The sequence below is a fragment of the Coloeus monedula genome (assembly GCF_965178545.1).
Source record: "Coloeus monedula genome assembly, chromosome: 22".
Taxonomy (NCBI): Eukaryota; Metazoa; Chordata; class Aves; order Passeriformes; family Corvidae; genus Coloeus; species Coloeus monedula.
The window spans coordinates 5,003,554-5,028,448 of record NC_138802.1 but is presented as its reverse complement, the minus strand read 5'-3'; the positions used below and the strand labels follow the sequence as shown (position 1 = coordinate 5,028,448).

General features: G+C 45.4%; 2 protein-coding genes across 4 annotated transcripts; one reads left to right on the top strand and one right to left on the bottom strand.

Annotated features, from left to right (window-relative positions):
• Window positions 1-473: 473 nt before the first annotated feature.
• KIAA2013 lies at window positions 474-5,620 on the bottom strand. The gene is made up of 3 exons (XM_082295637.1): window positions 4,544-5,620; window positions 2,943-3,796; window positions 474-1,445 (listed from the first exon to the last, which is right to left on the bottom strand). Exons 1-3 carry the CDS (start codon window positions 5,514-5,516, stop codon window positions 1,383-1,385), a joined length of 1,890 nt encoding a protein of 629 aa, XP_082151763.1. The 5' UTR covers window positions 5,517-5,620; the 3' UTR covers window positions 474-1,382.
• Window positions 5,621-5,660: 40 nt separating this feature from the next.
• PLOD1 (procollagen-lysine,2-oxoglutarate 5-dioxygenase 1) lies at window positions 5,661-24,672 on the top strand. 3 transcript variants are annotated; one of them, XM_082295636.1, is made up of 21 exons: window positions 5,661-6,453; window positions 7,064-7,192; window positions 8,015-8,591; window positions 12,333-12,424; window positions 12,897-13,033; window positions 13,662-13,825; window positions 14,033-14,145; window positions 15,488-15,551; window positions 16,650-16,747; window positions 17,076-17,177; window positions 17,291-17,422; window positions 17,708-17,829; window positions 18,488-18,592; window positions 19,033-19,158; window positions 19,971-20,112; window positions 20,615-20,728; window positions 21,003-21,068; window positions 21,389-21,493; window positions 21,876-22,022; window positions 22,333-22,458; window positions 22,721-24,672. In XM_082295636.1, the coding sequence occupies exons 3-21, from the start codon at window positions 8,090-8,092 to the stop codon at window positions 22,874-22,876; spliced, it is 2,613 nt and encodes an 870-aa protein (XP_082151762.1). In that variant the 5' UTR covers window positions 5,661-6,453; window positions 7,064-7,192; window positions 8,015-8,089; the 3' UTR covers window positions 22,877-24,672. The 3 variants fall into 3 exon arrangements, with proteins under 3 accessions (XP_082151762.1, XP_082151760.1, XP_082151761.1); XM_082295634.1 differs by having other exon boundaries at window positions 7,064-7,321; window positions 8,079-8,591; XM_082295635.1 differs by having other exon boundaries at window positions 7,064-7,321.
• The last annotated feature ends 223 nt before the right edge of the window (window positions 24,673-24,895 follow it).

Here is a 24,895-nt window from a genome sequence, read left to right as displayed (position 1 = left end):
GAAAAGTTACAGACACTGAAATCTGCTTTTCTGAGGGATGTTTTTCATCTGAAACCAGATAGTAACCCCTCTGAAAATCTGAAGTTAAATCCTGACCCAGTTTTTCCTTGGGACCACCAAGGAAAATTCATTACTTGCTGGATGGCTGTTAAATCTGCTGCTTGATAGTTCCCTGGGATTGTTTCTGTGTTCTTCAAAGTAATGCTTGGCCTTTGCTCCTCAGGATAGAACAAGGTTATACTGAGAAAGGAAAGAGAGATGAGCATTACCCTGTGTGTTTTTGTCCCTTGTTGTGCCTTCCAGATTGTCTGTTCCTGGCTTATATCCATTTATATATTATTTTCCACACTGTATTTGCAGTCAATACTGGCCACAGATGTAACACAAGGCTCTGCTTGTCTAAACTGGGTGGGGAGCAAAGGCAGGAGAGAACAGAGACAAAACCAATAAAAAACCCAACCACACTTCAGCAGTCAGATTAGACTGAAAGATATTTATTTAGAAACAACAGCTTTGGTATTTTAAAACCAAACAACCTGTAAGTCACTAGAAAGTGAGATGTCTTCCCCCATATCCAAAACAAATTCAATGCACAAAGTCTCAATAGGCTTAGAATAAGAAACCTGCAGACCAGCATTTCCAAGTGTATATCCAGAAAACAGCTTCATTAAATTGATTTTGCACTCTACAATTATAAAGGCTGAAAAACCTGTTACGAGAACTTAGATATCGACAATTCAATTGACTGTTACTGAAGTGAAGGAAAAATTAACATACTCCCCCTCCCCCCAAGCAATAAATAAAAACTATACCAGAAAGGAAGTTACACTAAAGTTTTCTAGTTAACTCTCAGAAAGAAACCATCATCCTTTATTTTTCTGTAGAATTGAAAAAAAACAAATCAAAATATCAAATGACTTAGTATATCTTCAAGTTTTTTCACCAAATGGATTAGTTCTAGGGAACTGAACAGCTTACAGGGAAAGGAAACATCTGTTACACAAGCTTCTGGGATAAACTACTGAATCACCACACCTTCCAAGTCTCAGATTCCTGTCATAGCAAGGCACAAAAGGATTGTTGCTTTCAAATGGTCCTTGTTCTCAGCTGCAAAATTGTCAGGTGTCTTGTGCAAATGGAGGCTGAAAGCAGGACTAAGTTCATTTGGACACAGGGATGTTCCCATTCAATTAATGGAACAGGGTGTTAATTTCAACACCATCTATCTTGCTTACTGCTACAGATTCTGAGCTTCAGCTGGCTTCCACTTCTTCCCTGTTTCTGGAATCAAGTTCTGTATCACTTTCATTTGAAGTAGATCCAACTAAGACGAGGCAGCAGAGTTGTTTGCTCTGCAGTGCCCAGGAGGTCGAGGTGTCAGGTCAGCCCTGGGTTGTGGCTGTGAAGCTTCTGGGCACTTCAGTGAGCAGAGTCGGGGCAGTCACCTGTAGCAATGGTTAACAAGTCACTTGGTAAAAGGCAGAAGGCAAGTCTTGGAGATGACAAAGGCAACTGGATAGACAACAGTGAAAGGACATAATTACATAATTCCAAGGACACATTTCAGGCGCATGTCAGGGCACAGCTGTTACACAGTAACTGACATCACCTCCTAACCCCTTCCTCTCTTTGCACTGAGGTTTTTTTTGATCATGATCAGAGGCTTGTAACTGCAGTTGTCTGATATACATTTCTATCCTACCTCTTCCTAGGTTAGTTAGTCTAGCTACAAGCACCTCCCACTCATTCTTTTATTGGATCACAGGTATTCAGACCTGCTTGGGATCAGGCTTGATCTCCACTGCTCAACATGACAAAGCCAGTGAATTGACATGGAAATTTCCAACTCACTTTAAACACCCCTTACATACCAACTGTCAAGTTTAGTTCAATACCTTCTGTTCAGCCTTAGCTATCCAAAATTGAATTTGTTTTTATAATTTTGAATAACAGGGCAATCTAAAGCTAGAACTTTTCCTCTGACAGCTCTATTTAACTATCATCTCATTTTTTTTTAAAACGTAACCTACATTTAACTCTGTTCAGCCCTCAGGAGGGAAGCCTCTGAAAAGCACAACTAGCTCACAAAGCAAATCCAGTCTGGTCTTGCATTTCCACTTCCTATCAACACACAATCAGAAAGTCCCAGTACTAAGAGCAGAACTCACCATCTACTGTCTATTCTGTGCTAAGCTTTTACAGCAAATAAGTTTTCCAAGGCAACTCAAAACAACTTGAAATTCTTTATACCCAGGTAAGACGCATGAAAGTTTGAAGCCAGAACCTCCAATTCACAGTAAAAAGCACTCAGTACTTTCCTTAACACAGCTTTGTATTTTGTCTGAAACACCAATTAGCATCTTCCCAAAATGATGGTGGTAAGTGTGGTTTGATAGAGGACTGCACAGTGTCTATAATATGAACATGTACCACGAGTCCCAGCAAGTTGGCACCTTCACCTCAGAACAGCAGCCCGCCTTTGGGTGTTCCTGTGTGACACGTCACATGTTCAGGGCAGGCAGGCAGGTGTGCAGGTCTCCACACAGCAGTACAGACAAGTACAGCAGCTCTCTCATATGCTTTCTGGTACTGAATAAAAAGAAACATCATCTCATGACACAACTGCAACTGCTGGCCTAGAAACAAGCAATGTTGTACGCTAATGTGTGAAAAAAAGACAGAAAGCTGTGTCTGCCTCCACCTGCAGCCTCACAAATGTCTAAGGACAGACAATGAGTTTATCTTTCCTAATGATTTCCTAATGGAGCCCTACTGCTCCAGTCCCTGCCCTAATCCTCCTTCTTGCAAGAAGAGGTCACAGATCTCTTGTTGCAAGAGAGACTGAAAATCATCACAGTCCAAGACAGAGCCTGCCCAGGCACAGCTGACACAACATAAGGCTGACAACACAGTGGAAGCAGCCAAAAGCAGCAGCCTTATACCTTACTCCTGAAGAGTGGCTTGGCTCCCGGCCCACAATATTCATTGTAGATGAGTTTGAACAGAAACAAGTGAAACAAAGTAATTAAGGAGGCCACACTGAACCAGAACAGGAAGGGTAAGCCTGGGTATTGCTTGGCCATGTGTTCCTCGTGAGCCAGAATAGCTTTTAGGTGAAGTGTGTGTCTCAGGTCCTGCAAGTGGACCAAATCTGTTGATATATAAAGCAGTGGTGTGATGGGTTGAGTCACCATGACAGGGAAGGTGTGACCTCGTGCCTCTGAGGTCAGCTCCACAGGCTCATTCATACAGCCTGCCTCACACGCATACAGTCTGACAGGCTTGTCCTGGAATTTCACAGACACATGCAAGAAGGGCTTTCCTTCAGCATCCAGGAGAACAGCTAAATTGATCAAGTCCTTATTGTAATGGATCCCACGTAAGGAATAGCTGTTATGAAGTACGTCAGGGTCAGCCTGAAACTGAAGGTGGTTTTCTGTGAACTGCAGACCCCCAAAACTAAGCACCATTCCCTGCATGAGTCCATGGACTCCAGCTGTCACAAGACCCTTGCATCCCCGTTTCTGGAGAGTTAGCTTCCACAGGTCTGAGAGCTGCAGGATCTGGGTGACACTGGTCAGCTTTGGTGGCCACAGGTTCTCGGCGTGCATGGTCGCATGGCCACTGAAGCAGTGGTCAGCATAGTTCAGGCTGGCTTCAATCTTCTCCCTGTCCTCACCACCGATGAGCGGGTCTAGCAGGGGGGCTGGCACAGTTGACAGCACGTAGTAGAGGGTCATGTTGACAGTCTCACTGGATGGGGTATGTGCATCTGTGATCTTTCTCATTTCAATCCCTGTAGCAAAAGAAAACAACTAATAGTCAGACATTAACTAGGAGGAAAAGAAGATCAAATGTGCATGTTGATGTTCAATACACAGGTGTTCTTTATAACATCTAAGAAACCTTTGTCCATAAAACACCAAAGTGAAATGTTTTCATGTGTTTCTCTAAGAAGATGCTCTCTCTGCTACTTGGGAGTTTGGAAGCTAAGCTCCCACTAAAGACAAAGCTAATTTAATATACAGATGCTTTACAGGGCAGTCATCATGACTGCAAGAATGATCTGTCAAATCTTTTTAAAAAATAACAAGTTCTACATTATTTGGGCAGCTACTCTTTTATGTAAGACAATAAAATCTTAAGAAAAAGCATCTTTGTACGATGGCCCTTAACTTCCATGGAGAATCTGTCTTTTATACTATCGCTAAAGGTCAACTTTATTTCCAACTGACATGCACAGCAAATCAGTGAAGTTCCTGAAGCCAAGAAGAGCAGCACACACAGAATCATGATTATAAATGTTCCTTCTCATTTTCTGTATTTTCTATATCATTTCTATGATATTTTCTGTATCATTTCCTATATGTAGTCAGGTGTGCTCCTGTAAGGCAAGCTGGGTTCCAAACCAGGAACACTGTTTTACTATCCCACAACCCATCAGGAAGACCAGAGCCTCTGGAGACCTTACAGCAACCAGGACACTGAGCGTTCAGCCACCCTCTAAAGCAATCCCGTGGAAGTTGAGCATCACTTTACTTACCTGAAATGAACAAGTCAGACCAGGTCTGCTGGTGCTCCTGGAAAAGATCTTCCACCCCCATCTGCATCACCTCCAGCATCTCTTTCTTGGCTGCTTCCCTCAGCTTGCTGAAGGTCTCCTCCAGCCTGGAGACCTCGATGGGCTCCGAGGTGTACACCACGGACAGCACGGTTTCGTCAAAGTGCGACTTAGGCGCAACCTGCACCCGGCTCACGAGTTTCTTGGCAGCCACCACCACCAGCACCATCTTGGGGCTGCCGGCCAGCAGCAGGCGGCCGGAGGAGAGCAGGAACTGCCGCTCCTCTACCTTCTCCAGGCTGGTGGTGAAGCGCCCGCCCAGGGCGGACGCAGCGGCAGGGGCCGAGGCCTCGAAGGCGGCCACCCGCTCGGTGGGGTTGGAGATGCGGATGCGTTGCAGGTAGAGATGCGGCCGGCTCCGATGAGCCACCACCTCCTCCCGCACCGTCACGCAGTCCCCGGCGCTGGCCCCGGGCCCCGTCTGGACGCACCGCACCCTTCGCACGGCCCCGTCCCGCAGCGCCGCCAGCGCCGCCCGCGCCTCGCCGCGCCCGCCCAGCGCCCTCAGCCGCACCAGCGCCGGGTACTCGGTGGCGAGTGCCGGGCCCCCGCTGGCCGCCGCGGGCCGCACCCAGAGCCGCCCGGCGGACACGTCCAGCAGCAGGAACCCGTTGCCCGCCAGCGCCAGCCCCGGGGGCCCGCCGGCCCCGGCCGCCTCCTCAGGCAGCGGCAGCGCATCGCCGCGCTGGGTCTGCGCCCGCCAGGCGCCCGCGGCGGCCTGAACGCAGAGGGCAGCGGGTCCCCGGGGCTCGGCCCCGCGCCCCGCGCCCCGCGCCCGCGGCGCGCCCAGGTACCAGTAGGCAACGAGCAGCAGCACCAGCAGCAGCAGCAGGCGCCGCGCCCAGCTGCTGGACAGCAGCCCCGGCAGCCCCTTCAGTCGCTGCTGCAGCCACATGGGCGGCGGCGGGGGAGCCCCGGCCCGGCCCTGCCCGGCCCCGGCCCCGGCCCCGCCGCGCCGCACCGGCCCTAAGCCGCCATCGCCGCCGCGCCCTGCGGCAGCTCCGCCGCGATTGGCGGCGCTTTGCAGCGCTTTGCGACAGCCGCGGTCTCCGCCCCCGAGGGGGGGCTTGGCGGGGAGACGCGGCTCGGCCCGCTTGGATCCCCCGGGACCGGGACCCCCGGGACCCCCGGCCTCTATCGCTCCCGGCTTCCAGCCCCCCCGGCTCCAGGTTTCCCCTTGCTCGGGGCCCCACCGGCTCCGGGCCCCTGCCGTTACCGGGACCCCTCTCGGCTCCGAGCTTCCTCAGCTCCGGGACCCCCGACTTCCAATCGCGCCCTCTCCCGGCACCGGGATCCCCAGCCTCCAACCCCGCCGGTTCCGGGATCCCCCGACTTCCAACCCCCTGTCTCCCGGCCCTCCCCGCCTCTGCCCCTCTCCCTCTGCTGTATCCGCGGGTGTTTTCGAGCAGCTCCAGCCCAGGGCTGAGGTTCTGTGTCTCCTGCCCGGGTCACTGCACGGATCGAAAAGGCCTGGAGAGGTTTTCCGTAATTCCCGTGGCAGTTTACTGCCTTACCACAACAGAAACTATGCGGGAAAGGAAGTTCTATCAAACTGTGTTCCACTATGTAGTAAATAGAGGAACAAACTTTCTCACGTGTCTTAGATGTGCACAGGAAAGCTTTGTATCCAGAGCAGTGCTGGAAAGACAGAACGAGAAACACAGTTTCAAGCAAATTAGGCAGAAACACTGTGAGTTAAAGTGAAATGTTAAATTCTCGACCAGGTTGAGGCAATGAACCAGCTCAGTGAAGGGAAACAGAGGAGACATGTTCTAAATTTATTCCTGCACATGAGCTGTTTGATTTGGGGGAGGCACTGGGATCCCAAAACGGTGAGTGAGACCCCATTCCTTGCAGGTTTCAATGGGGCTGGTGGTGTGTCAGCTTTGAGGCTGCTGTAAGAACGGAGCTCTGGCCCTTCCAGTTTTTAGGAAGTTGCTGCTCCGCCTGGAGCACGTGTTGCACGTACTCACTGGAACATCTGCATTGGCAGCTGGCTCTCTTTAAAAAGACAGGCAGCCGGCTGCAGCCAGCACACAGAGCAGTGCAAACACACAAACGGGGGAAATGTGCTTGTTGGGTGGGCATAGCTGCAGAATACAAAGCTGTCAAACAGAGACAGCCTGGGTATAGTAGCATAAACAATGAGGCATTCATGATTTCAAGTGTGCAAAACTGCTTTCGTTTTAGACTGGAGAGATTTAACTTCATTAAAACGAGAAACTTGCAATTTTAAAAACACATGTTGAGTCCCAGCTCTCAGTCTAAGGTCTGAAGGTGAAGGACTGAACATCTTTGCTGTGGCTTCTGTCTTAAACTGTTGAAGCTGCTATAAATTTATCACAGGCTTTGTCTGGTCCTGCAAAGTACTGAAGAAATCTAAAGAGAAAGTATGTTCTCTCTTTCTCTCTCTCTCTCTTTTTTTTTTTTTTTGTTTTTTAGATTTTAGGAAACTGGGAGCTTTGCAAAAGGAGGTTTCCTGAAATCACCATCTTAGAGAGAACTAGTATTTCCTTGGGTTGTTGCCTGGAATGCTCATCACTTGAGCATGAGGACTAGTCTGTTTACCTGGTAATTATGAGGGAATTCCTGCTTTGGGGAGAGGGAATGGAAGGAAAAGTGCTCTGAATACACTCAAGAATATTCTCAGTGAACAAACAAACTTAATGGGAGTTCTTTGGGATGATGCTGTTATATCAGGTAGGTACAGTGTGGCCCTTCTAACGTGCTTGATTTTTTCTCCTCTAAGATCATGCCTTCTCGGGGTTTTTTCTTGTTTTGTTTTGGTTTTTTGGTTTTTTTGTTTGTTTGGGTTTTTTTGTGGTTTTTTGTTTTGTTTTGTTTTTGTTGTTGTTGTTTGGTTGGTTTGTTTTTTTTTTTTTTTAAACTGAACCCTGTTATATCTGTGATTTCTCTTAATTTAAAGAGATGGTTTACTGACAGGCCTCACATAGGATCTGTCAGTCATAGCTCCTTATCTGGTGTCCTGCAGGCTCAAAAGGGTTTTCCTACATCTAAACCTTACATTCACTGCACTGTAGAAGTGATCGAAAAGCAAACGTTTATTTTAAGAAGTGTAACTTTCTAAGGATTATTTTACCTGTTCTCAAAGGCAGAATGAAATAGAAAAAGATGCCTGGGTAAGTGATCAGGGCTACAGCAAGAAAACCCAGCACAAGGCCACAGAGATTAATGTAAGACCTAAAGATGTGTATATAGCCAGAGAAAACCAGTTAGTACAGGAAACAAAAACACTGCAGATTTTGTGTTCACAAAGGAAATATAGGAGGTGACAGGTAGGAAGAAGGTATGAAGAAGGTATGTAATAAGGCTTCCAGTTTCTAGAGCTGTGTATAACATTATAATCAATTTCTTGGTTTGCTTTTTGTACAGAAATGTCCCATAAGTGTCAGCCAGCTGCAGCTGGCCAGAGACTGACTCCTCTGCTCCTACACAGGAATTTGCTCAATGCCTATTTGCCCCTCTGCACATCCACTGCCTGGTGTCCCAGCGCCGCGCGTGCTCCGCACGCTGCCCGGCCCCCGCAGTCAAGCCCCGCTAGACCCCGCACCCCAGGCAAAGCCGCTGCAGCTCCGGGATCAAACGCACGAGCTCCCCGTCTCGATGTTGCCTCGCTTTCCACGCGGTCCCAGCACGTCCTGCCTCGTCTCCCAGCCCTGCCCCGGCTGCCCGCCCGCCTCTTGTGGGGGCCGGGGCGGCCCGGGAGGAGGAGCCATCGCCTCCTCGCTTCCTCCGCCCGTCTCCGCCGGGTGGGTCTGGTGCGTGGCACAGCTCCGGCAGCCCCGGAGTCGCCTGGTCCGTCTCGCAGGCATTGCTGCCGGTCAGTGTCAGCTCCCGGAGCGGGGTCCGGGCGGGGAAGCCGCCTCCATGGTGCCTCCGGCGATGCTGCTGCTCTGGGCGGTGCTGGCCCTGCTCGGGGCGGGAGGTGGCCGTGCCTCCCAGCAGGAAGGTAAGGGGGGGGTGCTGCGCGGGGCACGGGGGGGATCGGCAGCATGGGGAGCCGGCGGCCAGACTGATGGACGAGCACAGCCGCTGTGGGTGCCGCTGCTGGCCTCGGCGTCCTGGTCTCGCTCCCAAGCATTGCCCGACCCGAGCCCACGGCAGAGTGTGAGCCCCTGGGCGGCACCTCGGGCCTCGGGCAGCTCACAGCTCGGAGTTTCCTGAGACGTCATTTCATCCCAGTGAAGTTGGTCCCGTGGGTTGCATCCCACCTCGGTCAGCCTGCTTTTGAACTTAGGCGGTTCAAGAATTAGGTAACGGGAGCGCATTTGATCCCAGACTGGCCACACTGTGACTCAAGATCAGGGATGCTCCTAAAATAACATCAGTCTGTCTCCCCATAAACAGTTGGTAGAAGCCCTGGAGTGGTTGGTAGAACAGCAGAGGATTAGGACAGCTACAGAATGTCAGCAGCACTGACAAAGTGGTTCACACACTGTCACTCTGCCAAGAAGTTTGGATAATTATCTCTGTCTTCATTAGAGAAGTGGCAATTAGGAGGAGATTTAATCTTGTTACCTAGAATATTTCCCTTCACAGCATGATTCTGGTATAACTACCTTTATTATATATGTACATAATACAGTTAGTGTGCATCTATGGGGGTGTTGGGAGTTCTTTGGCTGTAGTGGCATAATTAAAACAAAGAATCTCTGTACTATCCTGCCTTCCTTGCACATCCCAAATCTTCCATGGTTTTAGTAAGATTTAAGAATGCGCTAGAGGTATAAAACTGAGGGCTGGGAAAGAGAATGAGGTAAATTGGTTAGGAAGAGGGATTTAGAATGAGCTGCTTTCTGAACCCATCACTTTTGGCATGATTTGAAGAAAAAATGCCTCACCTTTCCCCTGCCTCAGCTTCCCCAGAGTAATGTGAGAGTAATGATACCTGTCTTCTCTCCTGGATGTTCTTTTAGATCTCTGCAAAAGATCTCTGCATAGTTATCTGTAGCTGATAGAATTTTTAAAAAATCTTCTGTAAATGTAATACAGAGAATATATTATCCACTGTTAAATTGTACACTGTTTTTTTTTCTATTTGATCCCCATATTAATGGTATTTTCTCAGACACTATCTTAAATGGAAGTAGCACAGTAAGATTTCCCAAATCACAGCCAGGGATAAATTCATTCCTTGTCCTAAAATGCAGCTGCAGCTGTGCTTTCCCTGTAGACTTAGGGCAGAAGTAAATAACTTTAATTTTTTTTTGTTACTGAACTCATCTGGTCTCTGATTTTTATTCCCTATAAAAACTCAGAAGTTTACTGAATCATTTAATTGTGATCTTGGTATCAGGGTTCCTGTTCCAGTGCTTTGTTCTTACTGAATCCTTTTCATCTATAGAGCTCTAAAAACCTTCACAAACATGGTAAATGTTCTCTTTTATCATTCTACAGATGGAGAAACAGGGATAGCATGATTGGCTTTTTGTCCTGCAGTACAGTCCAGCTCCCCTGGTTTTGAGTCCAGTGATTGCTTTGTTAACCACCCTGTGTTTGTATTATGCAGCCATCCCATTATTGAGTGTATTTATACAATTCCTAATTGTCAGTGTGGCCCAGGGAGCCTTTAGGCCCAGGAGGCCCAGCTTAGCAGAACAGGCTGCATTTCTACATATGGAAATTGACTGTGGGATATGGGAAACAGGGAAGCATCAATCTGTTTAGGATGTTTTGAAAAGTTTGCATGTAATACTGAAAGTAAGAGGGTTTACTGCTCTGTCCCTGGAAGTACCTATCAGCTGCATCAGTGTTCAGCAAAATCTTTGGGAAAGAGAAGAAAGGGTTAAAGCAGAAGGAGTGGAGGCAGCATAGCTCAGCACAAACTTCCAGTGCTAAGCTGGAGGAATGTCTCTTGGGATAGAAAGCTCTCGCTACTGCAGAGAGTTCTTAGAACAGAAACTGAGCTTAGTGTTTCTCAGCATCCTACCCCACAGGGAATCTGTAACTTGGAATTCTGCTGGGGATGAGAGTGGTCTTTGTCCTGGTTTTTCATGCTCCTCTGAGTTCACAGACTGCATGGAGAGACCTTTTCTGTCTTAGAAATAGGACACTGCTTCCTGTTCTGTGTGAGCTTTTAGCGCTCATCCTGTCCAGCAAACTTTTGGCAGTCAAGTCATAAACAGTGTGTGGCTTTCTTGGGGTGGCAGCATGAAAATGAATTAATGATTTATTTAATGTGAGATGCCTCAGATTTTGGGCTGAAATAATTGCACAGTAGTCATGATCCTTTCTTTCTTTCTTTCCTTCTCTTACCATTATCACATGGTTTCTCCCCTCAGGTACTAGAATTTGAGCATTGTCTTTACATTCCTCTCTGGCAAACCCATGTTTGTCCCCCTCTTCCTCAGCAGTATGATCCTCACCTCAAAATCCATGAGCTCAGAGCTCTCTCATAAAGCTGATGTGGCTTTCTGTGTGCCATCATATGGCTAGAAACTTTAATGGCTTTAACATGTTGCCTGAGGACATACATATTTTACTCATTTGTTTGCTCCTTTTGACTGGGCTGGACACAAGGCACTGGAGTGTGCTGGAGGGACTAGATTAGGAATGCACTTCATATGTCTAAAAATCTGCCCTTAAAAACTGCACTTATATGGGATTCATATTCTTTTATTTATCACTTTGTGCACGTGTCTAATAAATAAAATTAGACTTGACCTGTTGACTGTTCTCAATCTCTCCTCTCTTTTTTATTCTGATGCAAGTAAAGGATCTGGGGAATTTCTTTGGGAATATCTTCTTTCTTCATAACTTGGAGTCTTACACTTTTTTTTTTTACTTTTGCTGCCTTTGTCAGGTCCATCTATAACTCCAGCTTCAAGATCCTTCCTCTCTAAAACCACACAGAATATCAGTTTGGGTACCTGAGGGCGATACATCTGGTACATCCATTGAAAAAAATAATTGTTCCAAAAAAAGCCTGCTGAGGCCAAGAAAATGTTCTTTTAGTTTTTCCTGGTATTTTCTGATGTTTAAATCGGATGGCCAGGATTTGCATTTAAGCACTGTTGCCAGAGCCTATACAAATTCCTACTTCAGCAAAACTCTTAAGGTGGAGTATTAACATTTCATCATTGCGATGAGGAAACCAGAACTTCCACGTAAAAACCATATTTCAGGGTACCACAGAGAAACTTCTGAAAGAGAGCTTCAGGATTTAGTTTTATGATTTTTAAGGGACTGGAAATGAAAAGCAAGTTTGTGAGGACAACGCAAATGAAAATTATAGCACAATTAAATTCACATTGAATATGGATGAAAAAACTGGAAAATGCCTCAGGAATGCAGTAGAAAATTGAAGCAGCCATGGGGAGGGAATAATAACATTTAGTCTAATTTTGGTTTTCCCTACATCCAGTCAATGCTGAGTGACAAAAAACCAGCTCTGTGGGGAACAGAAAGTCAAAACAGCATTAAATGGATGACTTCCAAATGGGCATTTTGTAGTAATTCTATTTTTTTATCTTCAAGTTTAATTTCCTTTGTACTCTGTGTGAGAGAAGAGAATTGTAGCTTTCACTAGCAAGGCAAACAAACCACTTAATACATTTTATTTTCTTTTTTTAGCTCAGAACTCAGGCAATGGAATTGTATCTTTACATAATCTCTCATTTTATAACCACAGTCAAGTTAGGCGTGGAAACAACACGAGCTGAGTATCTCTTGTGCTTTCACCTGTGTGCAGAAAACCTGCTGGTTCTGACTGTTGCCACCAAGCAGACTGAAGGATTTCAACGCTTCAGAAGATCAGCCCAATTCTTCAACTACAAAGTGCAGGTGATGTCTAGCAGCTTCCGTGGTGGTTGGTCAATGGGAATTTCAAATTGTGTAATGGATAAGACTTGGCCTCACAGTGATTAAATAAAAGCTCAAGAGAGGACACACCTGCTCAGCTGGCTGAGAAGTACTGTGACTGGGTCATTTCTGCAGTATTCTGAGTGCTGGCTTGGGATGAGATCCATAACTCCTGGTCAAGGGAGCCTCATGGCACTTTTCCATTTCACTGCCAAGACACACAGTACGGAGCATGCTCCTGTCCCTGTGGCTAGGAATGCTTTGTCACTGTGCTGTATGTTACACTGACTGTCCAGCCCAGAGAGTGGATCAAAGGCTGCCTAGTCCATTTGTCCTGGAGCTGTTATTTTTGGTGTGAATTGCACTGGGAGTTATCAGGACCAGTACGTTTGTGGGTTCTGGTCCTTTCCTTTAAGTGCCCTGTTGAGGTCACCATGTGCCTGTCGCTGTGTAGGTGCTGGGGCTGGATGAGGAGTGGCAGGGTGGAGATGACCAGCAGCCAGCTGGAGGTGGGCAGAAGGTCCGTCTCCTGAAGTCAGCTCTGAAGCAGTATGTGGATAAGGAGGACTTGATCATCCTTTTTGTAGAAAGGTAATGGTTGGAAAACATTTGCCACAAACTGAATCTTCAGGCTGTTTGGACAGGTTCTCACTGAGAAGAAATGAACTGTGAAATTGATTTGTTTTGAAAACTGTGTCCAGATCTCTGGTTTTTTCCCCCCTGAACTCTCTGTAGTTTCCTGGGAATCACTCTGAGTTGCATCCGTGGCTGTTGGGAAGGTCTGATCAGAATAGGCTGATGCCAGTTCCTGCATGAAGTTGATAGTGTTGTACCTGATTCTGCCACTGTGGAATTTGGCTGCCTCTATCTGCAGAGAATGAGCAGACAATTCCTGTGGAACTAAGCAGTCCTTTCTTACCAGAGTTATTTGTTTTATAAGGTGAAGTAGGACTGCAGCACATCCTGAGAGCCAAGAATTAGTCTGCCAGACAAAAGTGAAGAGAGAAAAGGATGGCTTAGAGTCTCAGTGTCTTTTCATATGCCCAGCATACGAATAAGACTATACTTTAATTTGTTGCATTACAAAAAATATAATACTGTTAAACAGAACTAAAAGAGAGGGATTCCCAAAGAATTAGCTGTTTCTAGAAACTTTTCTCACTGGCGTGTTTTTCTGATTCCATTCCTTTTGTCCTTTTTTGTCTGTCTCTTTCTCCAGCTATGATGTGCTCTTTGCTTCGGGCCCCACAGAACTGCTGAAGAAGTTCAAACAAGCCAAGAGCAAGGTGGTTTTCTCAGCAGAGAATTACATCTATCCTGACAGAAAGCTGGAAGCCAAGTATCCTCGGGTGCGAGATGGAAAGCGCTTCCTGGGTTCTGGAGGTGAGACACAGAGCTAGCTTTCAGCTGAGAACCTCTTTCTCCTCATATTCAACCTGTGGGAGAAATGGCAAAGCAAACTGAAAGTTGATGATTCTCTGCAGGGTGTAGTGAGATTTCATGTGAGAGAAGTGAAAGTACATGTATATAGGAGTACTTCCATTTTTTGATCATCTGGGTTGAAACACCTCCTCATATTTATTCCCACAGGCTTCATAGGTTATGCTCCAAACCTGAAGAAGCTTGTGGAGGAGTGGAAAGGACAGGACAATGACAGTGACCAGCTCTTCTATACAAGTATCTTCCTGGATCCAGAAAAAAGAGTAGGTGTATCTAGATTCTAAGTTTCTGAAAATTTGCATTCTAGCCAGTACCCCCATTTTCTGTTGTTAGCAGTTTTTATATTTAAGCATAAAATGTGAATGGGAAGAGAGATGTCTGAAAATGAGTCTTAATGGAGGCTCATACCAGTATGGTGTTTAAAGTTGTTGAGTGTGGCGGAACTAACCAGCCTCCTCCCAGGGGATGTGAAACTGCAGAGTGCAGTGCTGACTTAGAGATAGCCAACCTAGCACTGAAGTACATTTTAGGAAAATGCCATGTAACATCCTACAGAAGCCTGGAATGGACCCTGGAAGCAGCATTGCCATTCCAGCACTGTGTGATGCACTGGCCAGACCATCCAGCCCATGGGTCATTCTGGTTCTGCTGTCCCTGCCCAGTTGTGGATTACAGAGGCCAGTCTGTCCCTGGGGACAGACCAAATGCATGGGAACTGAGAATTCAAACTGTAACAGCAATTCACAAATCAAGAGGAAACATTTGAAAAATAGGGAACTGCTATCAGACTAATTAGAGAGAGACTTGCAACTTTTTACCAGCAAGGCTGGTAGAACATTTAGAGCAGCTGGACTTTTTTTAGTTCCCCAAATCTGAGTACAGCCTGTGATACTTTAACATGAACAGTTCCTTTAATGTTCTCATCTGCAGCTCTGGCCCTGTGCCACACAAGGGCTGAGCAATTCCCCTGACTTGGCACTCAGACAGCGGATGTTAGCACCCTGCTGTCATTTCCAGTAATCAGTCTTAATAGATGCCTGCAGGGACACAGAACTCTGTTAAGTCAGAGCTGCATTTCAGTCTGATGCAGTCAGAGTGTGACTTGCACCATGGATAAAAACAAAGATTGCACAAGCTGATCTTGCATCTTACTGTCCTCTGGTTTGACACTGGTACGTGGGGCAATGCTTGGGGTCATACTTGCCCTGTGGATAGAAGGCAAGAAACTTTTCACAGCAGATGGTTTTGCTATCTGACATTCCTGTGTATTATATGCATTTGGGGTTTATATGACTGTGTGTAAGTCTACTTCACTCATATGATGCAGATTTATTGACATACCCACAGCAGCTTTAAAACGGGGAGAGGGGGTTTGCATAGTTTTGCCTAATAGAATATATTTAAATTGTTCTAGAAAATGGTGAATTGTCCCAGATTTAAATGAAAATTATGATTATCTGGGAATGTTTTAGGCCTCAGAGCTTGGAGAGTTTGCAGATTACTATAGGAATGGGATATATCTTCACTGAGTATAGGGTCCATTGCATGTAAAGAATGGATGCCTTTTGTGTTCTAATTAAGGTTATTCATCTAATTCTTTTAAAGGAAGGTATCAACATCAGTCTAGACCACAGAAGCCGGATCTTCCAAAACCTAAATGGAGCATTAGGTGAGATGGAAGAAGGAAGCTCATTTCTCCTTGGAATGCAACTTGCATGTTGACACCAGAAATAAAGTTATGGCTGAAGGGATTGTATTTCAGAAATGGCTGTTCCCACAGAATAAGCTTTAGTAAAAGTCTCTGCTAGAGTTCTGGGATTTGTTTGCAATTCCACTGTGACCAACTAGGTTCTCATTGCAATTGCTTCTCCACTTCAGGGAATGCAGGTCAGGTTTTTCATCCTACACCTCCTTGCCACTTTGATCTCCAGGCATGTCGGATTGCATTAGCCTTGGGGATTGAAACTGGGAGGGACTTCCAATGCAAGTGATAACACACAGCCCTGCCTAGGGCTTGCCTGTCTTTCCGCTTCAGAGCCATGCTGGAATGCCATGGGAGGTGAGAAGTGGCCAGATATGCCTGTGAACACTCACTGACTGTACCAGGCTTCTGACCTGACCTGCTGATTGATTTTGCTAGTCCTGGCAAGAGGGATTCACTTACTCTCCTGACAGTACTGCCTTAATGTTTTAAGTCTTGCACCATTCCATATTCATTCTGGTCAGGTAAAAAGTGATAATGGCAGTGTAGTTTTTGGCTCCTGTGCTCATCATATCAATGACAGACTGCAGCTTGTATCTGTGCTAGTCTTTTTTCCAAAGGATTTTGTGTGGTTGTGTTGAGGCAACATCTTGGATGATCTCTGCCAGGAGGATGGACTTTTGTGAGGGGTGACAAAGAGAGATGTCAGGTGCATAGAACACTTAGGTGAGAAGGGCCTGAATCCTCCCGTCAATAGCTGTCCCTGTCATCAGTAGCTGTTCCTCACTGCACAGTTTGTCAATGCCAGTTTTGAAAGAATCTTTCAGTATGGCTTCTGCCAATTCCCAGACATTGTCCAGCTTCCCAGCCATCCTTCTGTTACCTCACAGGATCATTCTGAATATTTTTTTCTCCTTTACAAATTTGGTCTATAGCCCTTAAACTACTTGTGCACAGTTATCCATTGTCCACACTTTCATTTTTCAGCAGTTTTTCAGTATAAATGAGGCATTGTGCTTCTAATTATCAATAAAAACCTTAACATAATGACAATGTCATTTCCAGATGAGATAGTACTGAAGTTTGAAAACTCACGAGTGAGAGCAAGAAACTTGTTATATGACACTCTGCCTGTGGTGATCCATGGAAATGGACCCACCAAGGTAAGTGGACTGTCCTGAGAGAAAGATTTGGTCTGTGTTTGTTGCAAAGTGACCCTTTAGGCTTGATGGATCAGGTTACTGCCTTCACATATATTGACTTATGCCGTGTGCTTCCATTTGAGAAACAATAAGCAGTCCAGGCCCCTAGCAGCAAGATGGATCTGGTTCAAAGAACCACATGTAGCTGGACCCTCAGGCTGTCAAGCTTTTCAGATTCTTTAGTTCACGCAGAAGGTAATTGAAGTTGAAATGTGATCTCACAGTGGGGGTGCACACAAAGAAACTCCCCAGCCCTGTAATGCATAATGTGGCAAATTGCCTTTTGCAGCTGCAGCTGAACTACCTGGGAAACTACATTCCTCAAATATGGACATTTGAGACTGGCTGCACGGTGTGTGATGAAGGTCTGCGAAGCCTCACGGGGTTTAAGGTAAGGCTTCTGTGTCTATTCAAAGCTCTCAAAACAAGTCTTATGATGGGATCCTATGTGTCTGATGTGAAACACAACTCACCACTTCTCTCTCCTCTTGTCCCTGAGTGTAGGATGAGGCATTGCCAATGATTCTGATTGGCATTTTCATCGAGCAGCCCACCCCATTCCTCTCCCAGTTTTTCTTGCGGCTTCGGAACCTTCATTACCCAAAGCAACGAATCCAGCTCTTTATTCACAATCATGTAAGTGAAGTTGGCTTGTGATGGTCTTAGCAAATGCTGGGAAAATGTACACCTCCTCCTCTACTCTAGGCACCTTTGCAACCTTGGGCTAGACTTCCAGGCTGTGTAATCACAGTACTTATCTGCAGTGGCATCCATATGGTTGCATACTTATCTGCAATGACACCCATCCACCTGTAGATGTGCAGAAGTGGGCTTAAGAGCTGTTGCCCCTCTACTCATTTTCAGGAGGCTGAGTGGCCTGGATGAGTCCATCTTACCTGTTTTTCCTTACTTTTGGAATAGGAGGAACATCACTTGATGGAGGTAGACTCTTTTGTAGAAGAGCATGGCAAAGAATATCTCACTGTCAAAGTGATCGGACCAGAGGATGAGATGGAGAATGCTGAGGCACGTAACTTGGGCATGTAAGTGAAGAGGCCATACATGATAGCCAGCAGAGACAGCCCGTGTCCAAACTAAGACATCTGTTTTTCCTGAGATCATTCCTGTCAAGTGACTGCTTTTCTTTTTTCAGTTATCCTTTCAGTTTTTCTAGCACTAACTCTGATGCCCTTATATATTGGGAAAAAATCAGCTTCCATACCAGCTCACTTTGTTCAGTTTCAGAAACTAAGTTCTCACTCGTCCTTTGTTCTGACAGAAGGATAACCCTATATCTCCTGCCCTCATCTGTATACCCAGCCACAGAGCACAAAGAATACTCACCTATATCTCTGAAGAGGAGGAGTGTTGTAGCAAATCTAAGAACTAGTGAGAGAGTATCTTCCTGTCTGTGATCAGGAGGTTTGAGCTCTGGTGTGGATTTGGGCCATCTGTAAATGGGAACCTCTTCAGTTTGAGCTGAGGAAAGTTTGTTAAAGGTGATTTTGGCTGTGTCTCAGTATCTGCTATTGGATGCTGAATCTGATGTGCTTGTACTATGCTGGCCCTCTGGGTTGTTACATTAAACCAAACTTTTCTGAGCACTCAGAAGACCTTTAGACTACAAAGAAGCAATTCTTGGTGCTCTGTCCTTTGTCTTCCCCTGGTTTAGGATGTGACTTTTCTCTTCTCTGGCTGTAGGGATTTGTGCAGGAAGGATCCTGACTGTGACTATTACTTTAGCCTGGATGCTGAGGTAGTTCTGAAGAACACAGAGACTCTGAGGATCCTGATTGAACAAAACAAGTGAGTTCTTTGGTATGAGCAATGCTTACTGGTCATCTCACATGAGGAATTCAGTGCACATCCCTGAGATGTGTAGAGAACCAGGAGAGCTGTGCCAGAGATGGGATGTTAGCCAAAAATCTCTTATGTGGTTTTTTTTTACTGTAGTTGTAATCCCTGGGTTTTAGGCAGGAGATGTAAATCATCCTTAGCTTTATTTTTATGTAGTCACTAGAACAAATCAGATTCTAACAGACCTGGTGCAGGGTGCAGTTAGAGAGGAGATTTGGACCATATTTACCCTTTCTTATGTGGCCTTTCATTCCAACAGAGTCAGCAAAACAGCAACTCTGTAAGTGAGAGAGGAAATAGCTCTTACAGTACTGGGGTTTGTAAATATTTTCATTTTCTTCCTGTAGTAACATCCTGTCCTGCAATTCCTTTTTCTTTCATGCTTCCAGGCTGGTGATTGCCCCCCTGGTAAGCCGTCATGAGAAGCTGTGGTCCAATTTCTGGGGAGCGCTGAGCCCTGATGGATACTATGCCCGCTCAGAAGATTACGTGGATATTGTTCAAAGGCGGAGAATGTAAGTATGCAAAGAGAACGTCTCACTGATATAATCCCTCAAATGCAAAGCTTGCTGCATCATCAAAATGATGGCAAAGAACCAGAGAGTGCAAATGTCTTTGTGTATAGGAAAGGAAAAGAAGTCTCTGCTCCCATTTGGAAGCTGCTTTAATATTTTCCCCTGAGCAGAGACAATAACATACTTGGGGCAGATTTTCTTATGATCAGAGTAAGGGTTTGAGAGTGATGACTGCTGAAATAATCTCATTTTACTCATGTCATGATTTCCCAGCTGGGGATTATAGTTAGTGTGATTCTTAAAATCCTGTAAAGTGCTGTTTAATCTCTGTCAGATAAATCTTTAGAAAATACCAGGTGATCCTTGAATGGAAGATTCACAAAATAGAATTGTCAACTCATTCATATTCTTGAGGGACCCTCTTTTTTAAAGGCTGTTGTATGTGCAATAAACTCTGGAAATCAGCTTATGCACTTTTGGCTGGTTCAGTTTCTTTAAATCACTGGAAAAAATATGTTGATCTCTCTGGGAAGAGATTCAAACTATTAATTATGTCTCTAGAAAAAACACACAGTAGCAATTAATTGCTTTCACAGTGGACTAGCATTTGTGCAGCTTAAAAGCTCTGGGAAATATAAATGAATTTTTTCTGGAATGACAATATCTATTGGTATGGTTTCTCCCTGCTGTTCTGAGTTGCCTCATTTAGGCAAGCCTGGCTGATGTTGCAGCGCTGCCTGTCATCCTGTCAAGTCCAGCAGTATCTGTCTTAGTGGTATTTCAAGTCTCACTTTTCTTCCCATGTGTTTCAGTGGGCTTTGGAATGTTCCCTACATCAGCAGTGTTTACATGGTTAAAGCCAAGGCTCTGCATTTGGAGCTTGACCAGGGAGATCTGTTCCACAGTGGCAAGTTGGATGCTGACATGGCTTTCTGCCACAACGTTCGGAATCAGGTCAGTCGAGGAGAGAGGCTGGCAGAGGAGAGCTGCATGCCAGGGTGAAGGGTACAGGATTAAGTAGTTTCAAGGCATTCAGTTCTGCCAGGGCAGGGATAGGGTGAACTGGTACTAGTCAGTACAGTGCAGACTTTGGAACAACATGGGACTTCAGTCTTGCTTTGAAACCATGCATAGCCATGGACCACTAAACATGGATAACATTTTTGTTATTTTTGGGCCTTTTCAGGACTGCTCTAAATGGGATTGACAGGGTAAGAAGGAAGACCCTAATCTCACAACAGCTGCTCTCCTCTGCTTCCAGTCCTGGCTGACAAGACACAGAATTACTGTCTCTGCCTATAACCTTTCAAAGTTTCTCATATCCAGGGTGGAAATAAAACTGAAAGCCCACAGGAGCAAGAATGAGTAAATAAACAGCTTGGAGAACTGTCCAGTGCTTAGTTTCATGGTGGCTCTCGGAAATACGAGGCCTTTAGTATTTCTCTCTGTCCTGCAGGGAGTGTTTATGTACCTGACAAACCGGCATCAATTCGGACACATACTGTCTCTGGAGAATTACCAGACAAGTCACCTCCACAATGATCTCTGGCAAATATTCAGCAATCCTGAGGTGAGATAACCTGCATACTCAGCAGGCACAGCAATGTGGGAAGATCTGATATTAGTTTCACCACTATGGGAAGTCGAGGCTTTGTAATAATGGTGTCTCTCAGGTGGGATGAAGAGCACAGTTACAGAATTTAAAGAGAGCGTGTTTTTGGGATTCATAACATATGGATCTGCAACGCCTGTTAAATACTGCTTGCATGAGTGCCTGGCCTTTTATTACCTCTTTAAGTAGGGGCCCCACAGAAATTACTGGTTTGCTTATCTTCTAATTGCAGGACTGGAGAGAAAAGTACATCCATGAAAACTACACAGCAGCTTTGAAAGGGAAGTTGATAGAAATGGTAAGAAAACATCACTCTTATCCATCAGAATGGGAGATGAGCATCAGGACAACGCTTTATCGTTGTTATTGTAATTCTCAGGAATAAGCAGTTCAGCACAGGAAACATGACCTTGAAAGTACTTTTAGAGCCAAATCATTCTTCTACAAGTACATCTCCAGCTCTCTTAAGTGGAAGTGGGGCACATAAAAAAGAAGAAAAATTTCTACCCTCAATATTTTAGTTTCTTTCCACTTAGTCTACACTCAGTTTAGTCTTACTTCTTTTGCCTCAAGCACCTGTCTTTGTTTCTGCTATTCTCACCTGTTTGCTATCTGCAGCCCTGCCCAGATGTTTACTGGTTCCCCATATTCACTGACACTGCCTGTGATGAGCTGGTGGAAGAAATGGAACATTATGGCCAGTGGTCCACAGGTGACAACACAGTAAGTAAAAGCAGGAGCCCTTCGAGTTCTGGGCCACAACATTTTCTGTGCATTTCTGGTGGTAGCAGTGCCTCCTGTGGGAAGGCATTAGATCCCGAATTAAACCAGAAAAGTAGAAACAGTACTTTAATTTTGCTCCTGATTATCTCTGATTTTTCCCTGAGTCTTCTTTAGTGTCCTCTGAAGTTCAGTGTTCAGCCTCTCTGATGGTAGTATTGTTTCCCTTAGGGTTTAATTATTGTTTGAAATGAGCTTTCCATCCTGCAAATTCTGATAAAGAAACATCGTATTTATTTGTAGTTACCAGAAACAAGTACTGTTTGTTCATTCCTGAACTCCACAGTTCCCATCCTTATGGGTATTTCTGTTGATTCTATTTCAGGACAGCAGAATACAAGGAGGATATGAGAATGTGCCAACTATTGACATACACATGAACCAAATTGGCTTTGAAAGAGAATGGTATAAGTTTCTTCTGGACTATATTGCACCCATCACAGAGAAACTGTACCCAGGATACTACACCAAGGTATGTCCACCTTAACATCAAAACTCATGGTCAGCTCAGCACCTCCTCCAGCTGCAGCTTTGTGGCAAGACTGCCAGAATCCTCCAGCAATACACACACTATTTCCCAGTACAGAGGATCTGACCCTGCAGTGTGACATAAGTATGTGCATTAGGAAATAAGCAATTTCTCAATAACATTCTTGTGCCTGGTTGTTGCCTTTCTCCTTTAGCAGTGGGATGCAATTTCAGTGTTACACCCTGCTCTGCAGCTCAGAAGCCACAGACTACCATAGCCCTCTAACAGAGTGAAATTTGTTTTTCTTTCTCAGACCCAGTTTGAACTGGCCTTTGTGGTTCGCTACAAACCTGATGAGCAGCCATCCCTAATGCCCCACCATGATGCGTCCACCTTCACCATCAACATTGCCTTGAACAGAGTTGGCATCGACTATGAGGTGAGTGTGTGCCAGGGGGTCAGGAGTGCAGTACAGCCCCTTGGAGCAGCTGAAAACCCTTCCCCGATCCACATCGAGCATCTTTGCATTACGGATTACAATTAATGACTGGCTTAGGCTAGGAAAGAGATTTTTGAATGCATCAGAATACAGGAGATTCCCCCAAGCACCTTCTCACATTTTCAGAAGTGCTGTCAGAAGGCAGGGACCCCTTCCCTGAGGTCCTTTTTTCAAGCTAATATGTCTCTTGTGTTCCCACCAGGGAGGAGGCTGCCGGTTCCTGCGCTACAACTGCTCCATTCGAGCTCCACGGAAAGGGTGGACCCTTATGCATCCGGGACGCCTGACCCACTACCATGAAGGTCTTCCAACCACCAAAGGAACCCGCTACATCGCAGTGTCCTTTCTTGACCCCTAGAGTCATGCTTCCCAGGAAGGACCTTTCCCTGGCCCTGCTCACTGCTGACTTTGAGTGGAAAGAGGGAACGCTGCTGAGAGTTTCTAAGGCATTGTTCAAAGCTATTTGGATATTGATTTTTATATGATTTTTAATATGATTTTTAATGATATTCTAAGACTCCACTACTGGAAGATCTCCCTCTGATACTGCAGGTAATATCTAGGAATATTGCTGTAGAAGTCCAAAGGAGATTTTGTGCCTTCATTTTTGATTCTGCTCCTCATCCACTGTTTCTTGAATGTGCCATTTACTTGAACCTTCATCACTGATTGATTTGCTTTAAAAAATGCTTTTTTGGACTGGAAATCCAGCTTTTTGGAGTTACAAGTTACAAGCTGGAAGCCTGTTGTCATCCACAGCATATATGGGACTGGATGTTAGACAATAATTCCTGGACATTATTCCAAATATAAATCAATCAGGGAGCTGACTTCACGAGTCATAACAGTTAAATGTCACTCCAGATGAAACTGAATAGTAAGAGCCTGAAGATCATCTGATTCCTTAACTCTTTGCTGTCCTTGCAAGCAAATCACAAAGTTCAAAGGAGCAGCAGTGACAACATAGGTGCTTCTGATTAGCTAAAGGAAGGTCTTCTGATGATGCTTTACCTCTGGGATTAGACTGAAGAGATAAAAGCCCCCCCACCTTCTGTTTCTCCAGCTAAGAGCAGCAGACATACCCACACAAATTCAGGCCATGTCAATATGTAGAGTAAAACTAAGAAAGGTAAGGCTGGGAACCACTACATCAGTCAGGAAGGCTTAATTGCAGAATTGTCTCTGTTCTATACCATGTTACAATTATCAAAAGCTCTGATTAATCTCTGGATAAAAACCCAGAGGTCCTAGTGGTCTTTGGTGGCCTCATTCCAGTTGTCAGAGATAGTTTTGATAATTTTCTTTGATGGCCCATTCACATTAGATGGAAAGAGCTGTTCTCTGGTTCTTAGAGGAAATAATTATGCAGTGTTTCTGTTATTTGAGACTGAAAACCAAAAGACTCCATTGCAGAAACTTCTCCAGTGGGGTCAAGGCTGATAGAAATGAGTGGCTAGGAAATGCTGAGAGATTGTGAACTAGTAGGTGTAAAAATATGTCTAGACTAGACCTGTGGTTAGAGAGGTGTCAGGAAAATTAATCCACAAGCAACAGAGGTTTATGTCCAAAAAGGAGACAGACAAGTCCCATAGCTTTATTCATGAATAAAGGGAGAGGCCATGGGGCATTCCCCTGGGGTCTCTCAAATTGTTAGAGGACGCAGCCTCCTTTTTATCCTAATTTCCCGGCCGCATTTCCCTCTCTCTTTCCCCATTGGCTGAGGTACTTGAGAGGTACAGACTTCCCAAATCGCCTAATACAGATCCCCTTCTAATGTGTACACACACCCCCCCCCCCCCTTTTCCCTTGTGTCTCTGTTCTTTTTCTCTAAATTCAGGGATTTAGCACGGCCTTGGGTGAGTAACAGTCTGCGTCAATTAGTGGAATTTCTATGGAATTTATGGTTCCTCCCATTCCTTCTTTTACCTCTCACTATCTGGCTTTATCTACCAGCAGACCCACAGTTTGTTTGTAAAGACGCCTCCTTCTCATTCCTTTCAGAGGGAAGGGGCAGAAACCTTTTGTGCCTGTGCCTGTGAGATACGTGCTCTGCTTATCAGACACCATTATGCCAGACTAGCGTGTTTCACAAGGAATAAATTCATATAGTGATTGTCCTTTACTAAATCCTGGTACGTGAAATCCAGAACTATCTGTTACCAAACGAAGGGATTGATAAACCAGTCGTCGAGGTGTCCAAAATGTGTATTATGTATTTATTCAGCAGTAAGTGGGGGTTTTTTCCCCTTATTTTGTTGTGTGTTTCCTCGGGCCGGCTCGGTGGTGGGCGTTAACGAGCTGTACGGTTTGAGCGCGGGGAGCTCGCACTGAACCCTTTCCCGTGACACGGTCCGTGGGTTCGAGGAGGGCCCCCGTC

What these genes read in the sequence shown, in the direction of transcription:
- PLOD1 (XM_082295634.1), top strand. Translation starts at nt 7,288, where the DNA reads ATGGGAGTTCTTTGGGATGATGCTGTTATATCAG. An exon ending in CCGTGCCTCCCAGCAGGAAG is followed by an intron (nt 8,592 to 12,332) that starts GTAAGGGGGGGG and finishes ACCTGTGTGCAG; the next exon opens with AAAACCTGCTGGTTCTGACT. An exon ending in TCCTGGATCCAGAAAAAAGA is followed by an intron (nt 14,146 to 15,487) that starts GTAGGTGTATCT and finishes ATTCTTTTAAAG; the next exon opens with GAAGGTATCAACATCAGTCT.
- KIAA2013 (XM_082295637.1), bottom strand. Translation starts at nt 5,516, where the DNA reads ATGTGGCTGCAGCAGCGACTGAAGGGGCTGCCGGGGCTGCTGTCCAGC. An exon ending in GTCTGACTTGTTCATTTCAG is followed by an intron (nt 3,797 to 4,543) that starts GTAAGTAAAGTG and finishes CTTTTGCTACAG; the next exon opens with GGATTGAAATGAGAAAGATC. An exon ending in AGCCACTCTTCAGGAGTAAG is followed by an intron (nt 1,446 to 2,942) that starts GTATAAGGCTGC and finishes CCATTGCTACAG; the next exon opens with GTGACTGCCCCGACTCTGCT.